Below are 27,089 nucleotides of genomic sequence, written 5' to 3' on the forward strand. Positions count from 1 at the left end.
ATTTTTTTTTATCATTATGAGTGATATCAACATTTTATTATTTCAAATAAATAATGTGAAAAATGTATAACTTGCTGCCTACTTTGTAAAAAAAATACTCTGGTTCACTATTTAAAATATACTAACAAGCCAAAGGTCTTGAGTAAAGTTGTCAACTTTTGACCTCAGATATTAGTGCTATGAATGTGAAGTAGTTTGACTTATTGTTTACTTTAAAAAATAATACCAGTAATTTAAAAAGTACCTTTAACTTAATACAGTTTGTGTTCAATAGTCATTGCCTATTTCTAGTAGGGTTAAAAAGTAAAGTTCCCCTTTCAGACCTTGAGATCTATGGGGCAGATGATGTGACATGGTCATCTGTTTCTGAGGCTTGGGGTTAACAAGGGTGTCATGTGGCCAGCACAATGACCAACTGGCCGGCCTTTACTTTTCCCCAACTAATGTCAGGTACCCATTAGAGTTGGGTAAACTCCAAAGTGCCCTAAAGATCCCGAAATTTAAAATCCAGAATTCAAACCCGGGTTGTCCAGTTCAGAAGTAAAGGGCTTTACCACTCAACCACCATGTCTCCCTCTAGGATTACATAAACAAAATCAATGCAGAGGATTATAAACAATTTAGGTACAAGAAAAAAACCCACATAATTTAATACAGTTCATAAAATTTAAAAATTAAATATATACAATTCAATATATTTTTCAATATATAGGACTCCAGCAAATATCTATTCTAAAATTGTTAAACCTGAAATACCTCTGGAACAGATAATATCTACATCATACGTTAAGGAGCTTTGGTAAAACATACAAAGTAGATCTAGACAAATCTTTAATAAACTAAAATGTATAAACAACAGTTTCTAGAAGATATAGATACCATGCACAGCCAGGTGAAATATCTTGGATTAACTAAACAGAATTTTAGGTAAATTTCCCTTTTTTAAAGCAAATATCTGACAATTCTGATTGGTTGGAACATGCATTGCGCAAAAATGCAGGTTTTTTGTCCAGCACTTTTCCAAGAGAGGATATGAGCCTTTCAAACACTCATTCTCAAGAAGTTTAATGATTAATTGGAAAAACTAAATTAAAGCCCTACTAACTATCCTTCATGTCTAGAATAGTCAGGAAAAGCTTGTTTGATAATTTTAATAATGTCCAAGTCAGAAAAGGTGGTTCTTTCAGTTCTGTCTGTAAAAATCAATCATTACACTTGTAAATTTGTCTTAAACAGAATATTTTATTGATACTTATAAAAATACTTCTAGAAGTGGAATAGTTGTCAAGTTCAACAAATGACACAAGTAAAACTATTGTTGTGATAGTTACTATACAACATTGTTGACAACACACACTTCTGACTGCCCTCCAGTCAACTAACTGTCCAGGTACACAACACTTGACCACACATGCGGTATAGTAACTGTGTCACATCAACTATGTTGTAATTGGTATGTTCATTCAACATGACGCAACATTATAACATAAAGTTCCTCTTTCAGACCTTGTGGTCTAAGGACAGATGATGTAAAAGTCATCTGTTTTAGTGGCCTACGGTTAACGAGGGTGTCATGTGGCCAGCACAACGACCAACCGCCTTTACTCTTCCCCAACTAGTGTCAGGTACCCATTAGAGCTGGCTGGACTAAAAGGCACCCAAAGATACCAAAATTAAAAAATCCCAGTCTTCACCAGGATTCGAAACTGGGACCCCAGTTCAGAAGCCAAACGCTTTACCGCTCAGCCACCGTGCCTCCAACATTTTAACATGAACCTTGCAATATGTCAACCAACACCCACTATCAGCACGGAGACACTTGGTGTCTCAAGAAGCGCGTAAGTTGATATCACTTGGGTTGTCAAGTTTGACAATTAACCAACAAGTGATTAGTACAGCAAGGATACATTCTTGCTTTCCTCCAAGTGAGAAATGATCTGAGCCATATGCTCGTAGGAGCGTAAAGTCTTCACATGGCCAACGAAAATCAGCTTGTGTTTTGCTCTCGTCATGGCCACATTTAAACGTCTCAAATCTTTCAACAGTTCTCCCATCTGAAATGCAGAATAGAGACGATCTTTAGAATGACTCAAAACAAACAATAGAAATGAGAAAAAGAGACAAATAAAATCACAAAACAGAAAAGACATAAGAAAAAAGAGAGAGAGGAAAAAAGAACAAGAAAGGTCAAGTTCATGAGAAATATTAGGTGCATTTACTCTGGTTACTCATTGCACAGTTTAACTGTTTACAAATGTTTCTCTTTCACAAATGTATACATTATACATATATATTGTTGTAACCCTATAGGGTGCACTGGTGTGATCAGCTGACTTATGTGACACAGGCCAGAAAGACAGTTTAGTGTGCTATGTCGAAGGACAAGGGACAGTACTGGTATGAACGTTGCACATGAATGTGACCCGTGTTATGATCATAAGCCTGCGTGGACCAGAGACACACAGTGTGTGTAAGGCAGTGCAGTTCAAGACAGGCCAGCAAGTAGACCGGGACTGTGAGTCTGCCATGAAGTCGGTCCTGGTCGAGTCCAGGAAGAGATAGAAACAGTAGAGTTTATTAGTTTAGTATGGTGATGTACAGAATAGCATTTTTAGTGTTGATGTATTGCCAATTGTGTCATATTGGCTGTTTTAATTGACCATTATTAAAGCACCAGATTATTTGGAGCTCTTGTTGTCAGGTTCTTGATGTGTTGATGTGCTGTGTTGTGTTTAGCAGTGTTTGCAGAAGGCCTGATTAGGAGAGATCGTAACAATATTTATTGGTATAAACATACATCCATCACAAACCCTAACCCTAAACAGATTTCTTAAACTCAGCTGGTTTAACATTAAATGCCTCAATTCTATTAGATCTAATTACTCACAAAACATTCTAATTGAGTTAACATTTACAACACATTAACTAGAGAGTTGAAGAGCTTGAGTTAACATTTACAACACATTGACTAGAGAGTTGCAGAGCTTGACAAAGTGAAGACAATAATGAAGAAAATAAAAGAGAGAAATGATGGCAATTAAAGAACCAAGGTTACTTTTTAACCTCCAAAGAAAAATGAGGTTCAGTGTTACGCTCAGGGCACTTACGTTATCATTCTTGGTACGGACAAATGAAACTATGATGACATTCTTGTCTCTTCCTTGATACTGATCCACTGTGTTGACCTCTACTTCCCCCAGATTTTCATAACCTTGAACTTTGAACTGAATTAATTTGACTTGTGATCGGTAAGGGGCAATGACTCCTATAACTTCAGGATTTACATTTGCCTATCAATCAAGTGAAACAGACAATTATTAGTAATGAAAAAAAAAGTGACTTGTGATAAGTAATTTCAAGTAAGTTGACATAGATGTGAATATGAAAATAAATTATTGATTTTAATTTGAATGACAAACCATACTTTTACTGAATATGAGCAGACACACTGGTATCCCATGGTTCACTGATAGCTGGAATTAGGCAGTTTTCATCACTTACCCTTATAAGAGTCAACAGCAGGTTGATGACCAGATCAGCTTCCCCAGTGTTTATTAAACCTTTACCATCCACTGTTTCTGTTGACAGCATCTGTGAAGTTTATAAATGATAGCATTATGTAGTCATTGTTTTAATTTTAACTTTATGGGCTGATGTTGGTGTATATCAAGTTATTAGATATTAGAATATGCATCCTCTGTCTGGGACCCTACATCTCAAGAAAACATAAAGAAACCAGAACAGACTAAAATAAAGCTGCAAGATTTATAACAAAGGAATATTCACATTGGCTTAAAGTACAAAGGAATATTCACATTGAATTAAAGTAACACGATTATTAAAATAAATAAAAATTAGAAATCGAAAATGAAAAAGGAAAGTAGCAATCATACAAAAAATACTGAACCTTAGCTTACAAATCAAAAACACAGCATAAAAAAAAAATCAAAGACAGAATACATTTCTTATTCCACATGTTACAACAAATTAATACAAGGGCCTCATCTTTCCTAGCGCCTTTAGATCATGGAAGAGGTTTCTTAAATCAGCCAGGAAACCCAAACAACATGTATACAGCTTAAGTTCCTAAGTAACATGCATGACTAGATGAACACATGGATATGTGCAGAACATTTTATAATCTTCTTTTCGGAAGGAACGTCTCATTAGTAAAAGAGGTTTAAATGAAGAATAACACAAAAAAAATTATCAAAGAAAAAGGTCAGAGGTGATTACAGTTTTATAAAAAGTGTGATCCAAACTGAAACTGTACCTGTTGTGTATCCAGAAAAATCACCGACTTTTCTAGCAAAGGAGACAGTGCTTCTTTCATCCAGTTTGGGCTAGTCTGTAAAGAATTTATAATTGTAGATTTTAATACAAATAGATTATCATGACTGCATTTCTCTAATACTGCCGGTTTCCATAATAAATAAAGCAAATTAATGCCCTGCATTGAATTGGATAAGTTTAAAAGTGATATTAATGTTGGATCACACTACAGTTCATCATGTGGATACTTTAAAAAAAAAATGCAGATCAATAGTAAGCTTGTCATCTATAATAATATATATTATTCAAATTTCTTTAATGCTCTTATAAAACATAATATATGCACTAAGTGTTTTTAAAGGTATTGTTGTAACTGAGTTGGTCAGTGTAGCCCTATGTGTAATCAACCACTACGTGTGACACAGGCCTGTGTACTTAAAAAGCCTGACGTAAACAATCCCCGTGTAGATCAACAGTGATATGGTTATCTGACTATAAACTGTGAGTTTTTTCGTCAAGGTTGGGTCAAGTCAGTCAGACACAGTAGAGGACTAGCAGAATTAAGGCGAGAACGAGATTCAAGTTGTTATATTCAGACATTGACTAATGCCAATTGTAAAGTATTTGAATGTTTAATTTATTTTTCATTATTTATTACATTCATAAAAGTGTCTCATTATTTGGAGCCCACGTTGTCAGGTTCTTGACTTAGCCATATTGTAAAGGGTTTATAGAGAATTGTAAACAGAAAACTATCTAACCTAAATAGCATGTTGCTAAGCTTCTATCAAAAGAATAATGCATAAATTCAATGGAACAAATTGAACAATTGTAGCCAAATCAAATGTGGAACAGATGAGATTGAGAAATATTCTACTCCTAAGAAATGAATCTCAAATTGAACTTGATGAGGAGCAAGTTCCAAAGTTTTGAGCAGTGTACAGAAAAGAACTTTGGAGAGAGTAAGTCTAACTGAAAAATGTGGATTACCATCAGAGTGTAGAGGGATTGTTATATATGATGTGATCAACTTGTTGATACACAAGGGGGAATTTTGTCATAATTAATATAAAACAATGAACTTATGTTCCATTATTGTGCTCTCAGGGAACCAATGAGTGAGCTGTTTCAGTAACATTGAAAGAGTTCATTTAGGAAGACTATTTTAGAGTTGGTTGGACTCAGAGATGTCCTAAAAATAAAAAAAATCAGAATCCAAGCCTCTAATGGGACTACAACCTGAGACCACTCTGTTCAGAAACCAAACTCTTTATCATTTGACAACCATGCATCCCATTCAAAATATTAATAAAAAATTAAATACGTGTTGGAACTCTTAAATTAATGAATTTGTAATTTCTGTAAAGCCAAATTTACCTGAATTTCTTCTAGGTCAATGTCGAGAGTTTTATTTGCTACTTCTAAACTTCCACACTCAAGCTTTCCTCTGTAAACCAGCTTGTTACTAAGTTCCATGATGACTCTATAGACAAAGTCAAGAACTTAGTACATAAAATAGCAACAAAAAATGTTTTTTTTATCTTTCCAATTGCCTTCAAATCAAAACCAGTCACAACACAACTAGAGATCACTTCAATTACCTGTTCATGCGATACTGTAAGTTAAGGTCAAACGTGGCCCCGCAATTTTCCAATCTGGAGAAAAGACTTTCATCCATGTTTAAATTTCTGTTCAAAAAGAGGAAAATAAATTTTTTTTACACAAAAAAAAAGAATATTGCAAAAAATAAAGCAAACAAAAAAAATATTGCATAATATTTGAATAATAAAATCTTGTTATATGACAACAAGAGAGAAAGCCAGATTATAATTACATTACAAATATCTTATAAATTACAAAAGTGCGCTGACATTGTTGATACTTTTTTATGTCTGTATTATCACAAGGTCCTCAGGGCTCGCAAGGACCTTCTTTCATGGAACAGTACCAGGAAAAGAAGAAGACGAAGACAGAGATTGTGATGGCAAGATAGCATAACAGAATGGATGGTCCTGTCGACTAAAAGACATTTTATCCAAGGTAAAAAGACAGAGAGGAGGAGGAGAAAGATGATCAAAAAGTTCAACACTATAAGGATTAGGCGTTATAGGATTGTGTCTTATGTATTACTGCTACTTTATCATTCTTATATACCTACAAAACACATTAACTATTCTATTTTTTATCATCAGACTAACCAATGGGATATAAATGATTGTTTTAAAAAGTAAAATTTAAAATAATTTCATTAAGTATTGTGTTGAAATAGGGACTAAAAATGATGGCGTAACCAAATTACTTGGCTTCTTTAGACTGCACAATTGGAGGCAGCTGCTTGGCATCTCCAACCAACACGAATTTGCTGCTATAAAAAATGGGCCCCATGCAAGCCGGTTGTAGAATCTGAGAAGCTTCGTCCACAATGCACACATCAAACTTCCGGTGGTTGAAGATGGGATGGTTGATTCCTAAACAGCTGGTGGCTACAATGTCCTGTTGGTGTCAAATTAGGTAATCATTAATAACCAGCATATTTTATAACATGGATTCTTGCTTGACCTGATTACTTTGGCTTTCACTAATTAAAATGTAAATATTCGATACATCTACTTATCCTTTCTAAGACTGGGTGACTTAAACCACTTGGTTACCAATCAAAGGAGCTAGAGTTCATATCCCAACTCAAGATGATCGTGTTTTCTGCATGGCAACATTTTCCTAGATACCCCCTCCCCTACATGTCTAGAAAAGAGATTTGACCAGACCACACTGAGCATGCTATATCATGAAAGATACAATTACAAAAGCAATTCTAAAAAAATAATTTAAATTTACCGGGTACTTATTAAGTTTATTGGAGGCACGATGGCTGATTGGTAGAGCACTTGGTTACCGGACTGGGGATCAGGGTTCGAATCCTGGTGAAGACTGGGGATTTTTTATTTCGGGATCTTTTGGCGCCTCTGAATCCACCCAGCTTTAATGGGTACCTGACATTAGTTGCGGAAAAGTAAAGGCGGTTGGTCTTTGTGCTGGCCACATGACACCCTCATTATCTTATAGTTATAATGTTTTTTGTTTGGTGTAATGCACAAATTGTAAGACAAATTTCCATACGGACAATAAAGATTATTATTATTATTAACCGTAGGCCACAGAAATAGATGACCTTTACATCATCTGCCCTATAGACCACAAGGTCTGAAAGGGGAACTTTTTAATTTTTTTTTTTATTAAGTTCATTGACCTTTTTTGTAATTAATTACACAAATGTATGGAAGAAATATTAAAATTCTAACATGAATACAATTCTTAATCAGTCAACCTTCCAGTAACCTGTACAATTTTCCAACTAGAAACAGACCTATTTGACAAGCGTGTAGCATTGAGTTGGTTTCTCTGACTAGCAGTTATCAAGAATGTCATGAGACCTGTACAAACACAATGAACCTCCACTCAAGATGTCCAGAACCCATTTGAGCTGTAGGCCCAATAAAGTTGTCCAATTTGGGACCCCACATTCTTGCAGTCCAGTGCATTTATCATTCAGATGTTTAAAAAAACAACGTACGTACTTAAATACTTACATATGAATCATACAATGACTTGAGTTTCTGTACATCCTTAACATCGGGGGAGGTGGAGACAACTTCAGCAGAGTACGGCAAAATTTGAGCATGAATGCGACCTTTTCTTCCAAGCCTTAAGAACCTGACACCATCCTAAATTAGCATGGCATATTAATAATCAAAATTACTGACAACTTTACAAGGGAATTAACATGCCGTATTCTACGTTCGATAGGAAAAAAAATATACAAAATAATAAATCTGACCTGCTTTAATTTCAGAAGAATGTTGTCCACTGCAGAATGAGTGAAACTAGTTAACAGTACTGACTGACCACTAAGGTGCAATATTTTCACTAAGGCAACAATTGTTGAAGTTTTACCTGAAACAGAAGTGACAGATAGTAACCTGGTCTGGTTTACATAAATGGAACACTATTAAAAAGTGAAAGACTGATTGCACAGATTTATTATTTTAATCGTATACATTATTACAAGACTGATCCAAACTAATTGATACAATAACACTTAATATAAGCTTTGTTTTTTCCAAAAAAGTTTTTATTTTGTTTTTCATGTTATAATATATATTATACACATAATTTATAATTTGTCATACATATTTCAACTGAGCATTAAATATATATATTTACCAGAGCCAGGATAACCTTTGATCAAAACATAATCCTTGGCCATCAAAACTTTCAAAATGGCAGACCTCTGTGGTTTATTTAATAATTTGAATATTGGTTTCACTATAATTAAGAAAAAAAAAAAAGAAGGTATACTATATATTAGCATTTTCATTTTAAAAAGTATGTCAAATTTTAAGATTTCCATACAATGGAAACAATTATTGTTACCTCTCTCCACTAAAGATTTGGAAAGTTTCAACTCAAAGTGAGGCTGACTTTTCTTTATAACAAGTTCTCTCAAACGTTTCCTGTTAAAAAAAATATGCAAGTCATTTTTTTGAATTGCATGCTAAATCTAAAAAACTTTATTGAACTGTTTTTAGTAACTCACAACCTGTTGCAGAAACATAAATATGTATGGCCACCAGGCTACAGCAAGGATATTTTAAAACTGATAGAACAGTTAAGATTTACTTTCATTGTTGAATTATTTCTTACATTTTAGCAGACGACTCCATTAACCTTGACATATTTGTATACAAATATCCTGATGTACTCAGTCCATCATTTCTGTCCAATCGAAATTTCAGGTTTTCAAAATGACTGGTGTCATGAAGGTAGTCCCTGAAAGAATTTTTAAGTTCAAACAGTTTGATATTAATGAACAAAAAACTTTTAAAATTAAAGTCTATGGAGTTGTCCAACAATATAAAATTATTTTGAATATAATCTCTGAAACTTCCAGGAATGAATGAAGAATCTTAAAGATAAAAAAGTGTTTTTAATTAAACTTTACTTTGAATACATTAAGATTTTTTATTTTTTTTGCCTATTTCAAGAACTTTTCTGCTGATAGGTGAAGGGGTAAGGTCGATATCTATAAAACTGGGAGCTTTTGAGTATATGGAGCTCATCAGCCAAGTAAGGCAATTCTCTAGAAGGCTACGCTGATTTGAAACCTCCACTGCCTTGGGGTGCTTACAACATATTGGCTAATAAGAGTATCCGTCTCCTAGATGAATTGCCTTACTTGGCAGGTCAGCTCTTTAAAAAAAAAACAAGAGTTGATCTCCTTAGGCACAAGAACTATTTAACTTTAGTAATCCCCCCAACAGCGCAGGCCACTAAGCTGGTGTCAAAGGTGTTGCACAGCATACCTTTGGATCAAACCAGCATGGACAACCCATGCTCCCTTTATTGAAATTCCAGGAATCAGCATACCTTTGGATCAAACCAGCACGGTCAAGACAACCCATGCTCCCTTTATTGAAGTTCCATGAATCAGCATACCTTTGGATCAAACCAGCACGGTCAAGAGAGGGACAATGACAAATGGAGAACCCATGCTCCCCTTATTGAAGATGCAGGATTGTGTCCTTAACTCTGGGTGCATCCATAGTCTTTCAAGCAGCCAAGAAAATGTATGATTATTGTCTACATATTTATAGTTTCAACACACTACCTGTCTACAACAACTTCAACACAGCTTGAAGTGATGTTGCGTATAAACCCTGTAGTCAGAGCAATATATCTGCCATCCTCACTGCTGACAACTACCAGATCTCCAGAAGTGAATCCCACAGCATTGAGAGGTGGGCCTGATTCACTGAATGGATAAAAAACAAAAATATCTAAGTAAATCAAACCTCAGTTAATCAAAACTCACAAGACTTATTTCACTATATCTTTAACTAACATTATGGATCACAACTGAGTTGACCATGGACTTAATATAAATCCATATTAAACTTTACATTAAGGGAAGGGACAGCAAAAAAAAGATGATCACGACTTGTGGACATGCATAACCTCAAAAGAGAAGTCATAAAGTTATATATAACAAAGGGAAAATATAAGTCTTGAATCCCAAAAGTTGACTGTCATAAGCTATAGAACCACTCTTGTGGCAATGAGACACAAATCTTCAAAAACATTCATTAAAACTAGAAAAACATTTTCTGATTAATATATGCCCCATAATCGTATGCTATTTAATCAAGATATTTGTCGTAATATAGCAGTCAAACTGGAAATAAAACATTTTCCAGATCATTTGGGTCATTACTTTAAAAAAAATGGGGGAGGAGGCGGCGGCTTAAAAATTCAAGGGAGATAATTATTTTCTTTCTGACTCAGGAAGGTTTGTAAGTCTTGATGTTTTGAGAACTAAGCCTAGCATAGAGAAATGAGTTCAGTCCAGTTCAATAGTTCACTTATTCATCTGTTATTCACTGCCATTGATTCACTAAGAAGATTTTTAAACTGGAATTTTCTGAGCACAAAACAATTATGTGCCTGAAGGTTTTGTTCTTAGAAATGTAATATTCTACACTGGAGAAATTGATTCAATATATCACCAAATGACACAGACTGCGCTGGCTTGGACATGTTCGCCAGATGGAGGATAATCGCATCCCGAAAGTCATCCTCTATGGACAACTTGCGACTGGCTCAAGAAAAACTAGTCGCCCCCACCTCTGTTACATAGATGTAATAAAATGGGACCTCAAATCAGTGAACATCAATACTGACCATTGGGAAGACATACCTCTAGACCACACCAGATGGAGAGAGACAGTGACCAAGAAAGCTATGGACAGTGAAAGTACATGGGTCTCAGCTCAGGAAGAAAAATGTACAATACGAAAAATGGCCAGCTCTTCTACCACCCAAGCAAAAGCCACCTTAACCTGCGCTATCTGTGGACGGGAGTGTCTCTCCAAAATAGGGCTCCACAGCCACATGAGGAAGTGTGCGAGATGAACCATAGTCGTTCTATGGCTGAAGGAGGCCAATATAGATTTACATCTAGAATTACCAATTTGTAATCCCCACATAATACCAATATTTATATGTAGGTAAAATTAAGGGAAAAGGCAGAGCTTTTATATGAATGACAGAAACTATAGCTTATTCAAAAAACATTTCCTTTTGAAGTATTATTATAAGAAATATTCTATAATTACATGTTCTTCCACATATTTTCTGAGCCAGGATTTTTAAAATTTGTTAGTCCTTTTTTTTCTGCCAAAAATAGCTGAATAGAGAAAATAAATCTTGGTGTATGTAGCCAAAAGTTTAGTTCCTTGTTTTTATTTATCCCAATAATTTAAACTAGAACAAGTTATTTCTAATCGAACCATACCGTGTAAAGGTTAAGGAACAACCTTCCCCTTCTGTGAGAAATTGAGAGTCTGGGATCCCCAGCGTAGAATCAGTGATGGACAAATTCTGAATGCAATCTCCATTTTGTTCTCTATGAAAGTATAAAATCACAACCAATAAATGGAAACAATATACAAGCATAGAGATGGAACTTAGTAATAGAAAAAAAAAATCTAAATGTAGATTCAGTTTTGTCTATGTGAAAAAAAAAACAAAAAAACAAAAAAACATTGAAATAAAAAGAGGAGGGAAATGTAACAGCAATAAAGTGATAAGTCTGAGACAGACAATATGAACAGATATCAGAGATGTCGTAGCAACAATATACAATGATTTATTAGAGTTGTATCACTAGAAGACCAAAATATGAAAAAAATTAGTACAGAAAAAAAAAAAGATGATCACAACTTCTGGACATGCATAACCTCAAAAGAAAAGTCATAAAGTTATATATAACAAAGGGACAATATACCTTGTATTGAATCGCAAATGTCTCTTAACAAGAACTTAGTATTTCTATCATGATATGAAAAGAGTAATTTATTGAGTATCTGTATGTTCAAAACACAAACCTTTCACTACTGGAGCGACACCAAATTTCTTTTGGATTTTTCTTGATCATTTCTAAATCTAAGCACAGCATCCAATACTTGTAATAAGCTAATTCTTCTGAGTCCAGGTGTGATATGGCTTCATCTAGAAGTGAATTCATGCTTTCATCTTTGCTGGGAGCACATTGTTCTACTGATCTGAAGGAAAAAAAATCTATTACATTAAAATTATAAATTTTGTGCCATAAATGTAGTAAATTGAAATTGCGGAATTGAAAAAAAAAATGTATGTTAATAGAGCAGGCTATATTACAAAGGGCTCTACATTGTAACTAAAAAACCTGCAAACATACGCTTAGTACTCCCACCATCACTTGTCTTAAAATAATAAAGATTAGTGGTAAATTTAACTATAATAGCAGAGGGGTTCTTCTTCTTCCAGCCAGCTTTTTGCTGCTGAGCTGTCAGCTCTTTTGCAGACTGTGCCAAGGAAAAAAAAGTGTGCTGTTTTCTTCAGTTGTTCAGCACTGCCGTACAGGGTGTTGGTTATGTTGGGCTGGAGTGGTCGTAGGTTCTGTCTAAGGTGGATTAGGAAGGGGCATTCAAAAAGGATATGGTTTACGGTTTCATAAGGGTGGGCGCAGTGTCTACAAAGGGGGAGTTGTGTGGGATTTATTTTATTGACATGGTAATTTATCAGAGGTGTGTGTCCTGTCCTTAGTTGGAAGATTGTAGATCGCTCTTTGCGGGGGAGGAAGTTAATACTGTCCAGTTTGTTAGGCATGTTCATTTCTTTGTACATGGCTCTGCCTGTGTTTCCTGTTGCCCATTGGTTGAGCCACTCCTCATTGTGGTTGTTAATTAACAATGACCTTATATAGCAGAGGGGTAGTATATGCAATAATATGCTCAAGATGTCAAATGATTTACAATGGAAACACAGGCACGACCTTAAAAACACGACTTCAAAAACACCTCAAAGACATTGGAAATGAATTATTTGTAGGCCCACCTTTGATAAATACTACAGTTCAACAACTGGGAACAATTGCCACAAAAACGTGGATTGTTAATAGGTTGAGGCAGTTGGCCCAGAGAATAGGTCACAGAATTGTTCTCTGATGTTTCTCGTTGCACCTGACTGTTCAAATAGTGAGCTAGCTGATTTCTAAGTTGTATCAGGCCTACAAAAAGAAAAATATATATATAAGTGTAAGTTGAATTTTTGTTTCATATCTTTATTTTGTCACAAACTTCATTGCACAATAGAAAAATTAAAGGACTAAAAAAATATGAAACAAATTCTGCAAAATCTAAAAAGTATGATTTCCAACATGGATGTTAACCTCACCACTTTTACTTTCTGGTTTAGCTGGGACGATTTGCATGTCTCCATTTTTTAGATAGAGTAGGATCCCCTCGTCTGGCTCCCTCCTTCGATCAGAATACATCATTGAATACAATGTCACCTTTAAAACAGACATTTTAGAATATATGTAGTTGTATAATAATGTTGAGGATAACATCTCTAGTTTTAGTTCGATAAGTAGTAACACACTGACATCAATATACCAACTTCCTGCTTACAAAAATTGCCAGTCAAATGGTAAAAAGTATAGAACTATGAGCCAAAACATAGAGACACAACAGGAATCCTAGGCAACAATATTTTATTTAGCAGTAGTGGCAAACGTGTATTATAAGCCCACATGTTTTTTTTTTACATAGATACTTCTCATTATGAGCGTGCAACTAGAAAAAAAAAATAATGAGCTGATTTAACAGATAATGACCATAGAAACTCTCATAAACAAGTGGAAATAATGCCTACCACATGTACATGACACAGAAGATGGAAACAGCATATGTTCCAGCCTAACATGACCTACGTCTGAATCTGTACAGGACACAGAAGAATGAAACAGCATATGTTCCAGCGTACCATGACCAAGACATAATTTTCAGCCTCTATCTCAGTCTGTAAGAGACACAGAGAGATGAAGCAACAGACATGTACCAGAAGATAAAAATGAGAACCTGTGAAACCTCTGCCTCTATAAAGCAAATGTTTGCCTTGCAGCCTGCATACAGTATCAAGGTATCCAACTGAGTAACTGGCATGAAGATATCCTTTTCAAAGATAAACTTTTCTTAGAACTATTTGATCTGGAAAATGGTCAGTTCATCTCAAACATATAAGTTATTTGACCCTTGGTGGAGAATAAAACAAGTATGGTGGACCCTGTAGTATCCTCTTTTACCAAATTATATTAGAGAATCCTCATCTTTTACTAACTTGTATTAGTGGATCTTCCTATTTTACTAACTTATATTAGTGGAATCTCATCTTTGACTAACTTATATTAGAGGATCTTCATCTTTTACTTAATTATATTAGTGGATCTTCATCTTTTACTTAATTATATTAGTGAATTATGATCTTTGACTAGCTTATATTAATAAGTGAAAAAAAGGGTTTTGCTGAAAGCATATTTCAGAGGAATTTTAAGCCTTTTGAATGAGAATGAGTTTATATCACATTGATAATCCCACTGAAATATAAGATACTTCTGCTAAATCAGTTTCAACTTTATCATCCTTCCTAACAGGTCTACTTACTTGCCCTTTATGCTCTGATGAGAAAGATGCTTTGCCTGTTTTAAGCTCCAAAGGTAAAATTTTAATTTCACTTGAGGTATTCGCACTCTTCAGCTGGACAGCAAACAGTGAAAGTTAAAGAAATGAACTAAATGAATTTTTAAATTTCAGTTGACTGATTCAAAAGGCTACTTTTTTTTTAACATTTATTTAACCAAATTTAATTTGAAGAAGAATCAAACTCAACTCACTTCTGCTTTAACAGTCATGTCAATCTTGCCCTTTAGACCAAATCTAAAAATGTCACACAAGAATACAATAGTTGTTTCTTTTTGAGTAATAGCATATTTTAAAAAACAACTAAGACAACAATTTTTTTTTAAAGTATTAAAAAAAGATTTAAAAAAAAAGATATTCATTTAAAAAAAAAAAAAATAATTGAATTTTTAAAAATATATAAATATTGCATTAAGTAATGAAATATGCGCTACCTTGGTGACCAGAAATTTTCTTCTATGTCATGGATCTCTTTAACCACAACATTAGCACTGAATGGGGAAAAATGAAGACAATATTAAATTTATTTTTAAATCCATTCCTACTTTATGAAGCTGATGGTAATCTATGATTTCTTATGCTATTCATTTCCTGTAACACAAGGAGGCTTTCCATTGAGCTTCACATAATTATTAGTCTAGAACCTAGCTCTAGTCTAGTATTTTACATTTGTATAGTTCAAAACATAATGATTATGTATATCTCTTTATTTATTCAACTCTTTATTGAATACAAAGAAACATTTTGAGTTGATTGAAGTTTAGACTGAAGTTATTCCAGCTGAAGCCATGTGATACAATGTTTAAAAAAAACACTTTTCATTGATGAAAATTAGTTTTGAGATAATTAAAAAATTCCAAATAATTAATTATAAAGGTCAAACCAGAGTTTTCACTATGTGGCCAAGTAGCTAGCGTTTTTTCCCCCCCCAAAGATATACATAAACTCGTTTTTTTCCCCCCAAAGATATACATAAACTGTCAAATTTCAAAGAGAAATGTTAGATCTGTTTTGGAAATGCAATTACGGTCAAACCAGAGTTTTCACTGTGTGGCCAAGTAGCTAGCGTTTTTTCCCCCCAAAGATATACATAAACTGTCAAATTTCAAAGAGAAATGTTAGATCTGTTTTGGAAATGCAATTACCTTTTCCACCCATGAACAAACTAATAGTAGGAATGGAAGAGTCACAATAACTTAAATCTCTGCCTTCGGTCCTAACATACAAGTAAGCAGCATCTAGTGATAGTGGGGGTGGGTTAGAATAATAACAGGTGGTAAAAATGCATAACTAATTATATTTTGTCGTGTGACAAATGCTTACTTGTACACTATATCTTCTAAATAAGAAAAATGATTACCAAAAAAAAAAAGTTAATGAAAGTGTGAACCAGGTTTTGTTTTTTTTAAAATCTTGTTACAAATTGAAATTTTGTCTTCTTAAGATGCATATAATATAAAATATAATAAATACAACTAAACTAAAAGATCTGAAATGAAATTAGAATATTATATTTCTAATTTATGGCTAGAGGCAATTAGTCATTTTTTTTAGTGCTTTTGTAAAGCACTTCTCCTTCAGCACGCAGTGCCCTCTGGTCCAGTCTCTTTTGTGAACTTGTTGGGGGGAGGGGATATCTGGGAGGTTTCCCTGCTGCAAACACAATTCAGCTCATCAAGATTCGAACAAGCCCCCCTTTGCTGAGTAGCCAAACTTTTTTTTTTGCCATTCAGCCACACATCTCCACAATTACTGGCGATTCCAACTCCCCATTGAGCTTTAAGATGAGCAACTCATTAGGTCACTAAATGTCCAGAGATAATAAATGAACTTGTTATTTTGAAGTACCTTTGTTTGCCTAGATTTTTACTAAATGTCCAGAGATATTAAATGAACTTGTTATTCTCAAGTACCTTTGTTTGCCTAGATTTGTACTAAATGTCCAGAGATAATAAATGAACTTGTTATTCTGAAGTACCTTTGTTTGCCTAGATTTGTACTAAATGTCCAGAGATAATAAATGAACTTGTTATTCTGAAGTACCTTTGTTTGCCTAGATTTGTACTAAATGTCCAGAGATATTAAATGAACTTGTCATTCTGAAGTACCTTTGTTTGCCTAGATTTTTACTAAATGTCCAGAGATAATAAATGAACTTGTCATTCTGAAGTACCTTTGTTTGCCTAGATTTTTACTAAATGTCCAGAGATATTAAATGAACTTGTTATTCTGAAGTACCTTTGTTTGCCTAGATTTTTACTAAATGTCCAAAGATATTAAATGAACTTGTCTGAAGTACCTTTGTTTGCCTAGATTTTTACTAAATGTCCAGAGATATTAAATGAACTTGTTATTCTGAAGTACCTTTGTTTGCCTAGATTTTTACTAAATGTCCAGAGATATTAAATGAACTTGTTATTCTGAAGTACCTTTGTTTGCCTAGATTTTTACTAAATGTCCAGAGATATTAAATGAACTTGTCATTCTGAAGTACCTTTGTTTGCCTAGATTTGTCGGCCATGTGAACTCTGTATGCTTCTTCAACCAGGTGATCAGTGAGGGTATGTAGCTAGTAATTTCTTCCATAACTTTTGCTTCCTCGACACCTTGGCCGTACCTTCATCAAAGTAAACAAAAAGTAAAACAAATATTCATTAAAACAAAAACTTTTTAAACATCAGTGAAACGTAGAATTTGATCAGTGCAATTAAACAATAAGGGAGATGAGGTGGTGGAGTAGTAAAGCACTTTGCTCCTGAACATAGTGGTCCCGGGTTCAAATTCTAGGGAAGACTGGGATTTTTAATATCAGGATCATTAGGGCACCACCGAGTCCACCAAGCTCTAATGGGTACCTGACATTAGTTGGGGAAAAGTAAAGGCAGTTGGTTGTTAAGATGGCCAAATGACACCCCCATTAACCTTGGGCCACAGGAACAGATGACTGTTACATCATCTTCCCGATAGATGGCAAGGTCTGAAAGAGGTATATAAAAAATAAAACAATAAACATAAGTGAGTCATATTTTGATTATTACAAAATTTAAACATTAATGAAACTTATTAAAAAAAAAAAAAAAAAAAAAGTAAAACGTTATAGAAAAGAATATAGAATTTCTTGGTCATGCAGACTTTCTCCAGTTGGCTTTTCTATAACAAAAAAAAGGTTGAATAAGAAACAGATAAAGCAATTCAACTTACATTTCATGTAAAAACTTGCTGGAATTGAGCAGAGAATGAGCTTTGGCAATGATTTTCTTCTCATCTCTGATGTTTTCTTTGACTGTTTGCTGAAAGAGGCTGTGAATGATGCTGCCGTAGAGCATCTGGATGTTTCCTTTTTCTATGCCCTGAAATTTACACTTTGTATGTTGATAAAAAGAAAAAAAAAAGAAGCCAGTAGTTTTCATAGTATGTGATATGAGACTCCGCCCATGGCTGACATGGCTTGTTAAACTATTTCATATTAATTATTTCTTAATTGCGATTTTAATGAAAGTGACTGATTATGGGAAGTCTGATACTCAGTGTAAGTGCTAAACATTCAATACGTCTAAAAAAAAACAAACACCAAAATTAAACATTTTATTATTTCTAAATTGCTATCAGCTTTTGATAAATATTTCATAATTGTTTGCCAATTACTTTCAGTTAATACTGTCAATATCAAATATATATATATAGTTGACTCACTTGAAATTTTTCTTTCAACACAGACCTGTGAAAAAATGTAATTCATGGATACAAAATTTTTAATGAAGTATTTACGAATAAAAAATATTAGCATTTAAAAACATATTTTAGAATGGATGCAATAATTAGATAAATCACAGTCCTAGCTCATTAAATTAAAGATAGAATCAAGAGATACTTCTCAGCACAGAAACTAAAGATAAAAGCAGGAAATATTTAATTCTTAGCACAGAAACTAAAGATAAAAGCAGGAGATGTTTTACTTAATTCTTAGCACAGAAACTAAAGATAAAAGCAGGAGATATTTAATTCTTAGCACAGAAACTAAAGATAAAAGCAGGAGATATTTAATTCTTAGCACAGAAACTAAAGATAAAAGCAGGAGATATTTAATTCTTAGCACAGAAACTAAAGATAAAAGCAGGAGATATTTAATTCTTAACACAGAAACTAAAGATAAAAGCAGGAGATGTACTTAATTCTTAGCACAGAAACTAAAGATAAAAGCAGGAGATATTTAATTCTTAGCACAGAAACTAAAGATAAAAGCCGGAGATATTTAATTCTTAACACAGAAACTAAAGATAAAAGCAGGAGATGTACTTAATTCTTAGCACAGAAACTAAAGATAAAAGCAGGAGATATTTAATTCTTAGCACAGAAACTAAAGATAAAAGCAGGAGATATTTAATTCTTAGCACAGAAACTAAAGATAAAAGCAGGAGATATTTAATTCTTAGCACAGAAACTAAAGATAAAAGCAGGAGATGTTTTACTTAATTCTTAGCACAGAAACTAAAGATAAAAGCAGGAGATACTTACTTCCTAGCACAGAACAATGATGACACAACCAAAGTGCCAGATAGCAGTAGATCAGGATTAACTATAAGTAGGCCATTACAATCTGTAAGAACACACTTGCCATTTTCAAACTCTCCAATAATATTTACTACATCATTTTTCGCTACTATCGTGTCAACCCTGAAAATGAATTAAAAAACATTAAAGATTATAGCCTTTAATAAAGGACATAATTTTTTATTTACATTTAGATCCTAAAGAGCAGGCACTTCGCACTTTTTTCATAATAATAATATAAATATCTTTAACCTGGAGGAAATTTGTTTTTCAATACAGCTTGACAACTAAATAACTAAGTAAATAATTTCTGTGCATTTTGAACAATGCTATTTTTTAACAAAAACTTGTGGACAAACTGTGACCCCTTATAAAATGTGTAAATCAAAGTCCAAGATCTTTTTGACCAATTTAATTGTTGAATGTGTATATTTCTTTCAATGCACGTCCTCTCAAATCTTAATATACCTATCAAACCAACAGGTCAAGATTTGTACTTTTAGATTATAAAAACATACTATTTTAAAAATTGACATACATATATTGTTTAGCGAGTAATATAGAATTTCAGATTAAAAAAAAGCTAGCATAAGATATAACTGTTAGAATAATCAATACTAGTGGAACCTGATACATTGTCCCTATGTTTATGGATTACAATAGCAAGATAGAAAAAATAACATCAGTAAAAAAAAAAAATAAGATTTATCAAAACAAAAAAAAAAAGAAATTAACTGAACTCTTTACTCACCAAAAGCCTCTCAAGACACAGCTACATTGCTGATTAGTTTTATCACTTGACAAACTAAGAACTTTCTCATCATTTTTACTACGTGGAAGAAAAGAAACAACAATTTTTGTGCATTTGTTCATATTAGATTGCCTATTGTCATTTTATTGTGGTTGCATAAGAAAAAAAGATTTTAGGGTTAAAAGTCTGGGGGAAAAAAAAGAAGAAAGGGATGTAAGTTAAGATTCTATCCTAGAAACATTTATCTTATCTTGTTGTTAAGTTATTGTTTTTATTAACAAATTAAGCAACATTAGTAGACCATGTTTACATCCTTGCTAGAAGACAGCACAGTAGCACTAAATTAGTATGTACCAAATATCAACACAATTACCTGTCATAAGAAACATCTGTCACAGTAAATCTCTGCCAAAGGTCAGTGAACCTAAACTCCTTTTGAAGTATTCCATTGAATCTTCATGCATTGAAAATGAAAATAGTACAAAGTTTAAGAAATTTCTTCATAACCCTGATATTTAAACTAATTTAAATCATGTGCATTTACGATTAAAGAAAAATGTGAATATAGTGATTCTCCATAAGTTACCTATTACAATGATTTTACATTTTAAAAAAAAAGAGAAGGAATAATTAACTTACTTAGTGGATTTTGATGTTTGTAAGTTCTTATCACAGTCATCAAAAACATCTAGAGAGAAGTGAAGCATTTCATCGTTAAACTCTTCACTATCTGGCTTAATGATATGGGAATCATCAAGTAATTTTAGCTGGACATCCTCCTGGCCTAGATCAGCAGCAGAGCTGTTTATACCAACAGCAGGGCTGTTCATACTAAGAGTGGAGTTGTCCAACATTTCAAGTGACTCAAACCCCACAGCCTTGATCCTGTCAGCCAATGGATCAACACTATTGCTTTCACATCCTATGTCAGTTGGCTCCGTTTCTTGACTTGTTTTAGTTTCATCTTTTCTGGGATTATCCCCCTTTTTACGTTTATGATCCATATCATTTGCAGGCAATGATCTCACTATGCCATCATCTTCAGGGGCAATAACTACTTCCATGCTATCAAAAATTTCAATACAGTCTTGTTTTGTAGGAGACTCTAAATCATCAATAACTATAACCTCATTATTAAACAAACGTTGTTGTTTTTCTAAATTTCCTAAGACCTTAGTCTGCGTGTCTGTTAAACGAACCTGGGTACTGATTGGTTCACTGTCTTCCTCCGGACCGAACAACTGATCCAACATTTCCATATCACTGGCATTTAAATTTCTGGTTTTCTGCATGTCTAAAATATCCATCTTGTTCTTTTCAACAAGATTTTTTTTACCTTCAGTGGCAATGCTAAGTTTTGAAGGTTTCTTTATTGCCATTGAACTGTGTTTAGCATGGTTTACTATTGATGGCGATATTGAATTTAACAATTCTGCTAAATCTTTATCGTTTTTAAGAGTAACTTTGTTATCTCCAGTAGAAGATGTGTCTTTCTCTTTCAAACCAAACTGATAAGCTCGCTCTTTGGTAAACTTGCTTCGTCTTTCACTGGACCCATTGAGTTCAACCTCATGTATTCCGTCTTCTAAACACAGAGCTCGTTTAACGTGATCTATATGTAGACACGACGCCATGTTCAAATCTTTGCCGGGGATTTTCTCATCTTTTAAGCTAGCAGTGCCACCTTGAGGCAGACGTTTCGAAGAGGGGGATGACCCAGGTTTAGCTTGTCTCTTTATGGTAAGTCGGGAGCCTTCATAAACTTTTTTAGGAGTGGTGTCTTTTTGGTTATCACCAGCAACAGTTACCTCCCCCATGTTCACCAAACTGCTGCTATCCGTTATGTGTTGCATCAGTTGTCTACTGATCCACTTGGAGGTTTCAGTTTGATCAGCTTTCATTTCAGGATTTTCTAGAGCATCTAAAAGTTTTGCCGCTGGTTTATTTTGTACTTGTAAAGTGGAATAATTATTGTCCGACTTTGACCATGACTTAGTTTTCAAGACTGTTAATTTACCAGAAGATGAAGCAGTTGTGTTGGACTTCAGCAGGTTCTTAGCACAAGCCTCCTTAGAATCAAGACAATCTTGATTAAATGATTCATTGTTATATCTACTCTCCTCACTTGGTTTTAAAATGTCATCCAGATTAACTTCTTTCCACTGTCTTCCTTCTTGCAAAACAATGTCCTGAATATTTTTGTCAGGCAAATTATTCTTGAAAGGCTGGACCAAGTTTGGCATAGCATTATTTGCATTGCCAAGGTTATATTTTTCAGTATGCGATTCCTTCGTGTTTAGACCAATCGTGTCCGGCTTTGGCAAGACTGAAGATTCTGAAACACTTTGATTGCCATCAGAATTGTCGCACTCACTACTAAAAGAAATATCTTCAGCAATGTTGATTCCCGTTGTTTCACTGCCCGTAAACTTTGTGCAAGTTGGATTAAACTGAACGCTGATGCTTTGAAATGTTTTACCCATTCGTTTCTTGAATGATGTTTGTAACTGTTTCTTACCAGGCGGGGCACAAAGGGAATCAGAAGATAGGAGAAAACTTCTACTCGAGAAAGTTTTTCTAGGCCTACTAGAGAGCAGAGTGTCTTCCCCTGGAGTATCACAAATTATGTCAGGGCTGTTGCCACTCGTGCTACGAAGTTGGTTGCCAGATTTGGTAGGAGTGAAAGGAGACTGAGGTAAACTAGTTTCAACGTTAGTTAAACTGATGGACTTGGCTTCAATGGCACAAGAATTATCAAAACTCTCTGTAGGTGACTTCTTCACACTCTCATTTGCAATGTCATTGTCATCATCATCATCATCATCATCAATGCAAATCACTGAAATGTTTTCTTTACCTTTTGCTTGAAGTTGATTTTGTTTAAGATGAGCATTGTGATCGTGACCTGACATCAACTCCCTCTTCTTACTCCCATTTACTGGAGCTGTAGTAATATTAGTGAAAAGTTTGCTGGTGGGTTTTGTAACTGCTGCCTTTCTCTGAAGAAAAAGTATTTAAAAAATGTGTATTCATTAATGCACAATTAATTTGATGCACACACAAAAATAACATTCTTAACATAATCAATACACAATGATATGAAAGCATTCTAAATCAATCTAAAGACAACATACCCCAAAGAAAGTTGAAATCTTAAGTTGACTTTCTGGAACCTACAGAATAAGAATGAGACAAGAAAAATTGAGATTCTATTATTTAAAATAGAAAAATAGAGTGATAAGTATCACACAGAGTGATGTCACTCACTTATACATTCATTTGTTTAGAAGTTTCTAGTCAAATAATCTTTAAATAATCAGCAACCTTTCGATGCTTATTATGTTGTTTATACCTGATTCGATTTCTTATCTTTGATTTCTATTTTTTTTTTGTTCTGTGTGTGAAAAATGTTTGCTGAATTATGGGTTTTTTTTTAGAAATAACTAACAAAGCTGAAACAGAAACAGTGTAAAAGGGACATCATCCTCATTTTGTCCCTGACTAATAAGAAGATCAGAGACTTTGTGTTTCTAGTTTCTATTGTATTCAAATAGTATTTAACAGAAGCCATAAGTTAAATTAAATTTTGTTTACCTTTTAATTTCCTAGACATTTTTCAGCTCTAACAGGATGCTGTTATTCACATCTGTCTAACTACAACTTACAAGTGTTGTGTTTTGTTCTGATATATCTCTCTTTTGGTATTATTTACACAGAATTAATGTTTCTTTTCTTTTATTTTTATAAGGTGGGGTTTAGGCAAGTCGGGGGGTGGGGAGGGTTGAAGGGCTTTGAATTAAAATTAATTAGACTCACTGCTGCAGAACAGAGGAGGCATGGTGGCTGAGCGGTAAAGCGCTTGGCTTCTGAACTGGGGATCCCGGGTTCAAATCCTGGTGAAGACTGGGATTTTTATTTCGGGATCCTTGGCGCCTCTGAGTCTACCCAGCTCTGATGGATACCTGACATAAGTTGGGGAAAAGTAAAGGCGGTTGGTCGTTGTGCTGGCCACATGACACCCTCATTAACCGTAGGCCACAGAATCAGTTGACCTTTACATCATCTGCCCTATAGACCACAAGGTTTGAAAGGGGAACTTTACTTTACTGCAGTACAGAACAGGCCATTTCAATGATTTCTAGTATAATGGTCAATACATTCATGTCTCTTAGTTAAATCATTTTTATTACCTTTGATTTTGAAGCCTTTGATTTGCTCATTTTCTAAAATTTATATGAAAAAATCTGTCTTGTATTAATGGAAGCGTTCTCACTTGATGCAGAAATTCTAGGAAAGTATTTGTTCAATAAGTTCTAGCTTGCTGCCCATATTCCTGTATTTTCCTTTCTGGACACATGATAAACATCACATTATTACTAGTGTAAGATAAAAATGAGATTTTAATTAAATATAATATTAGGACGTAATCATCTTCTTTTTTTTGAAGTAACGTATGTATTATACAAGATAAGATATTTAGATTTTTAAATTGCTTTTTCTAAAACTAGATATTAAAATCAATTAAAATCTATATTTTTTATATACTCTATAAATAAAGATATCTTCCTATTACTATAGTATTCATGTTAATGAACTTAATCTAATTGTGTGTTATGTAATATAATAAATATTGTATGTGATGCTAATTTGAGATCCTAGATCTAGCCCCTGAGCCAGTTCGACAGTCCACTCATCATCATTAAGGCCATAGTATGTATAGTGCCCAGCACATTGTCATAGCATCTAGAGATCCATATTTAAAAAGTATTATGATAGGCCATGATTATGATAGGCTGGGCAGCGTAGGCACATATAATCATAGATATAGATGATCTAGATTAAAAATCTAGATCTAGATCTAAGTAAAAAAAGTTAAATGAAAGTATTGAAATTTAAAGTGTCTAGCCTTGCCTCTATTTAACGCCAAAAAAATAACGGACAGGTTATTACATAATTACAAAATTATCATTACTTTGACAAGGGTGATAAACAACTAAAATCTAAAACATAACATGATCATTGATTTGATGATTAGATAGATTATCATTACCAACCTGTTGTGACTAGATTAGATCTAATCTAGAATAATTTAGATCTAGATCTATGTCTAAACTTTTAGATTCCCGTCATCGGACCTAGACTTAGGGTAGCTGACTCGCTCTATTATATAATATACATTCATACATTATATATTAATATTAAATTATAACCTAGTAAATAATAAATTATTGATAAAATTTTAATAATTATATTATAGATTCTAGATAGAAAGAAAAATCTTGGAAGACAACGGCCACCCGCTCCATCACTGCATCAGAACTACGTAACTTCGTAAGGTCGTCGGGAAGTGGGTGACTGCTATCAATCAAAACAAGAACAGAGCAATACAAAAACTTGTTCGTACCTCACTCGGTCAGACTATAGACTATATCACCGTCACTGAATGAATTCTTTATGTTGTGTCTACACCTGTTGTATTTACAATTTATGTGTATTTTTCTGTTGTGACTTAACTCAAAAGCAGTCTTAAATCTAGAATAATCTAGATGATAGTAAAAGTAAATTAGTTTAGTAAAGTCTAGATTCTAGATCATAAAATAAAAATTAATTATAAAAATTAGACAGCATACATACTCGGTAATATATATCCATATAATGAATGCATATAGTTACATACTAAACTCTATTGACTCTAACTCAATAGAACTATTAGAACATAATATAATTTATAATCTAGATAATATTAGGATCTAAATCTAGAATATTTTTACTAAATTTTTAGTCTAAAAGTAAAACCTCTCTAATCAGAATTCTCTAGACTCTAGAGTATAGAGATAGAGTATTAGTATACTCATAGTATTAAGAGAGAGATAGATCTAGAACCTAGATCTAGATAGTTAAGACAGATATAGTTAATATAGTTTATAGTAATTTAGTATGCCGTATGCCTATTAACCTATTATTAAGTATTATGACATATGATATCAGATACGCCATCATATGGTAATAAGAGAGAGAGAGAGAGAGGATCTAGAGAGTTATTAACATATTATTGTCCAGCAAAGTTTTCTTTACCATTTGCTTGCTAACTTTAGTTGTTTTTTTTATTTATTGATTTTGTTGTTTAGAAAATGCGCGAAATTGTATGACAGGGTTGCTTTGAAGACATTTTGTAGGTCAGTGTCGTGAGCGGAAATTCGCTTTTATTAGTTTTATTTATAATTTTTAATAATAATAATGCTTGTCTTCGAGTCCGAGGATAAGATCTAATCTAGTGAGGATTGCAGTAATTCCGGTGGCTGGGCAGCCCCAGCTGTGACCTACATATTTTGCCACATCAAGGGCAAGCATAACCATTGTCCGCAGGTGGTCGATTTAGGTTTTCGTTTCGCCGTCTGCGTTTGTCCTCGGCAGCGGATTTTCTTTTGGTCTCAAATGTCTATCCCGCGGCTTCGTTGGTAACCTCCAGCTGTCTCGTTCTGAGGCCGCATGCAGCCAGGTGCTCTATTCTATGTTATCATTTTAAATAGATGTAAATCTAATAGACTCTAGTTATTGTGAGACAAATATATATATATATGAAATCTAAGCGACTATGGAATTATCTAAAATAACAATATATTAGGTGACCAGACGATTTTTTTTTCTCCCCCCCCCCCGGCGAATTTTTTTTAATATGTATTTATGTGTGCGTGTACATAATCTTTATTGCATTCTGACCCTTCATTCTTCCGGAAGACGTTTATTGTGCCCTAGAATAGGTTCTTCCATGAGTTAGTGGAAAAATTGTAGATTCCCCGCCAATACTAGCAAAGGGGTCTGGGGGAGCGCTAGGAGCTCCCGCCAAGCACTATTTCTGATATTGAAAGCCAACAAAATACATGTTCTGAGGTATCTACAGTGCATTTTCCTGCTATTAACAAGTTTTATTTCAAAAACCT

The 27,089-nt window shown here is 33.8% G+C and overlaps 1 protein-coding gene across 2 annotated transcripts; it reads right to left on the reverse strand.

The window, feature by feature from the left end:
• Window positions 1-14: 14 nt before the first annotated feature.
• LOC106063863 (DNA replication ATP-dependent helicase/nuclease DNA2-like) lies at window positions 15-26,335 on the reverse strand. Of its 2 annotated transcripts, XM_056007009.1 has the most exons (32): window positions 26,224-26,328; window positions 25,553-25,690; window positions 24,339-24,495; window positions 23,283-23,321; window positions 20,788-23,147; window positions 20,522-20,602; window positions 20,149-20,226; window positions 19,362-19,520; window positions 18,540-18,564; window positions 18,048-18,196; window positions 17,341-17,463; window positions 15,281-15,337; window positions 15,041-15,083; window positions 14,811-14,903; window positions 13,543-13,660; window positions 13,204-13,375; window positions 12,213-12,389; window positions 11,621-11,731; window positions 9,938-10,081; window positions 8,974-9,099; window positions 8,704-8,783; window positions 8,494-8,595; window positions 8,108-8,223; window positions 7,860-7,994; window positions 6,572-6,765; window positions 5,874-5,960; window positions 5,650-5,755; window positions 4,274-4,348; window positions 3,502-3,591; window positions 3,108-3,290; window positions 1,908-2,054; window positions 15-774 (listed from the first exon to the last, which is right to left on the reverse strand). In XM_056007009.1, exons 3-32 carry the CDS (start codon window positions 24,366-24,368, stop codon window positions 742-744), a joined length of 5,433 nt encoding a protein of 1,810 aa, XP_055862984.1. In that variant the 5' UTR covers window positions 24,369-24,495; window positions 25,553-25,690; window positions 26,224-26,328; the 3' UTR covers window positions 15-741. The 2 variants fall into 2 exon arrangements, with proteins under 2 accessions (XP_055862984.1, XP_055862985.1); XM_056007010.1 differs by lacking the exon at window positions 25,553-25,690 and having other exon boundaries at window positions 26,224-26,335.
• Window positions 26,336-27,089: the final 754 nt, after the last annotated feature.

The sequence above is a fragment of the Biomphalaria glabrata genome, chromosome 12 (genome assembly GCF_947242115.1).
Source record: "Biomphalaria glabrata chromosome 12, xgBioGlab47.1, whole genome shotgun sequence".
NCBI lineage: Eukaryota > Metazoa > Mollusca > Gastropoda > Planorbidae > Biomphalaria > Biomphalaria glabrata.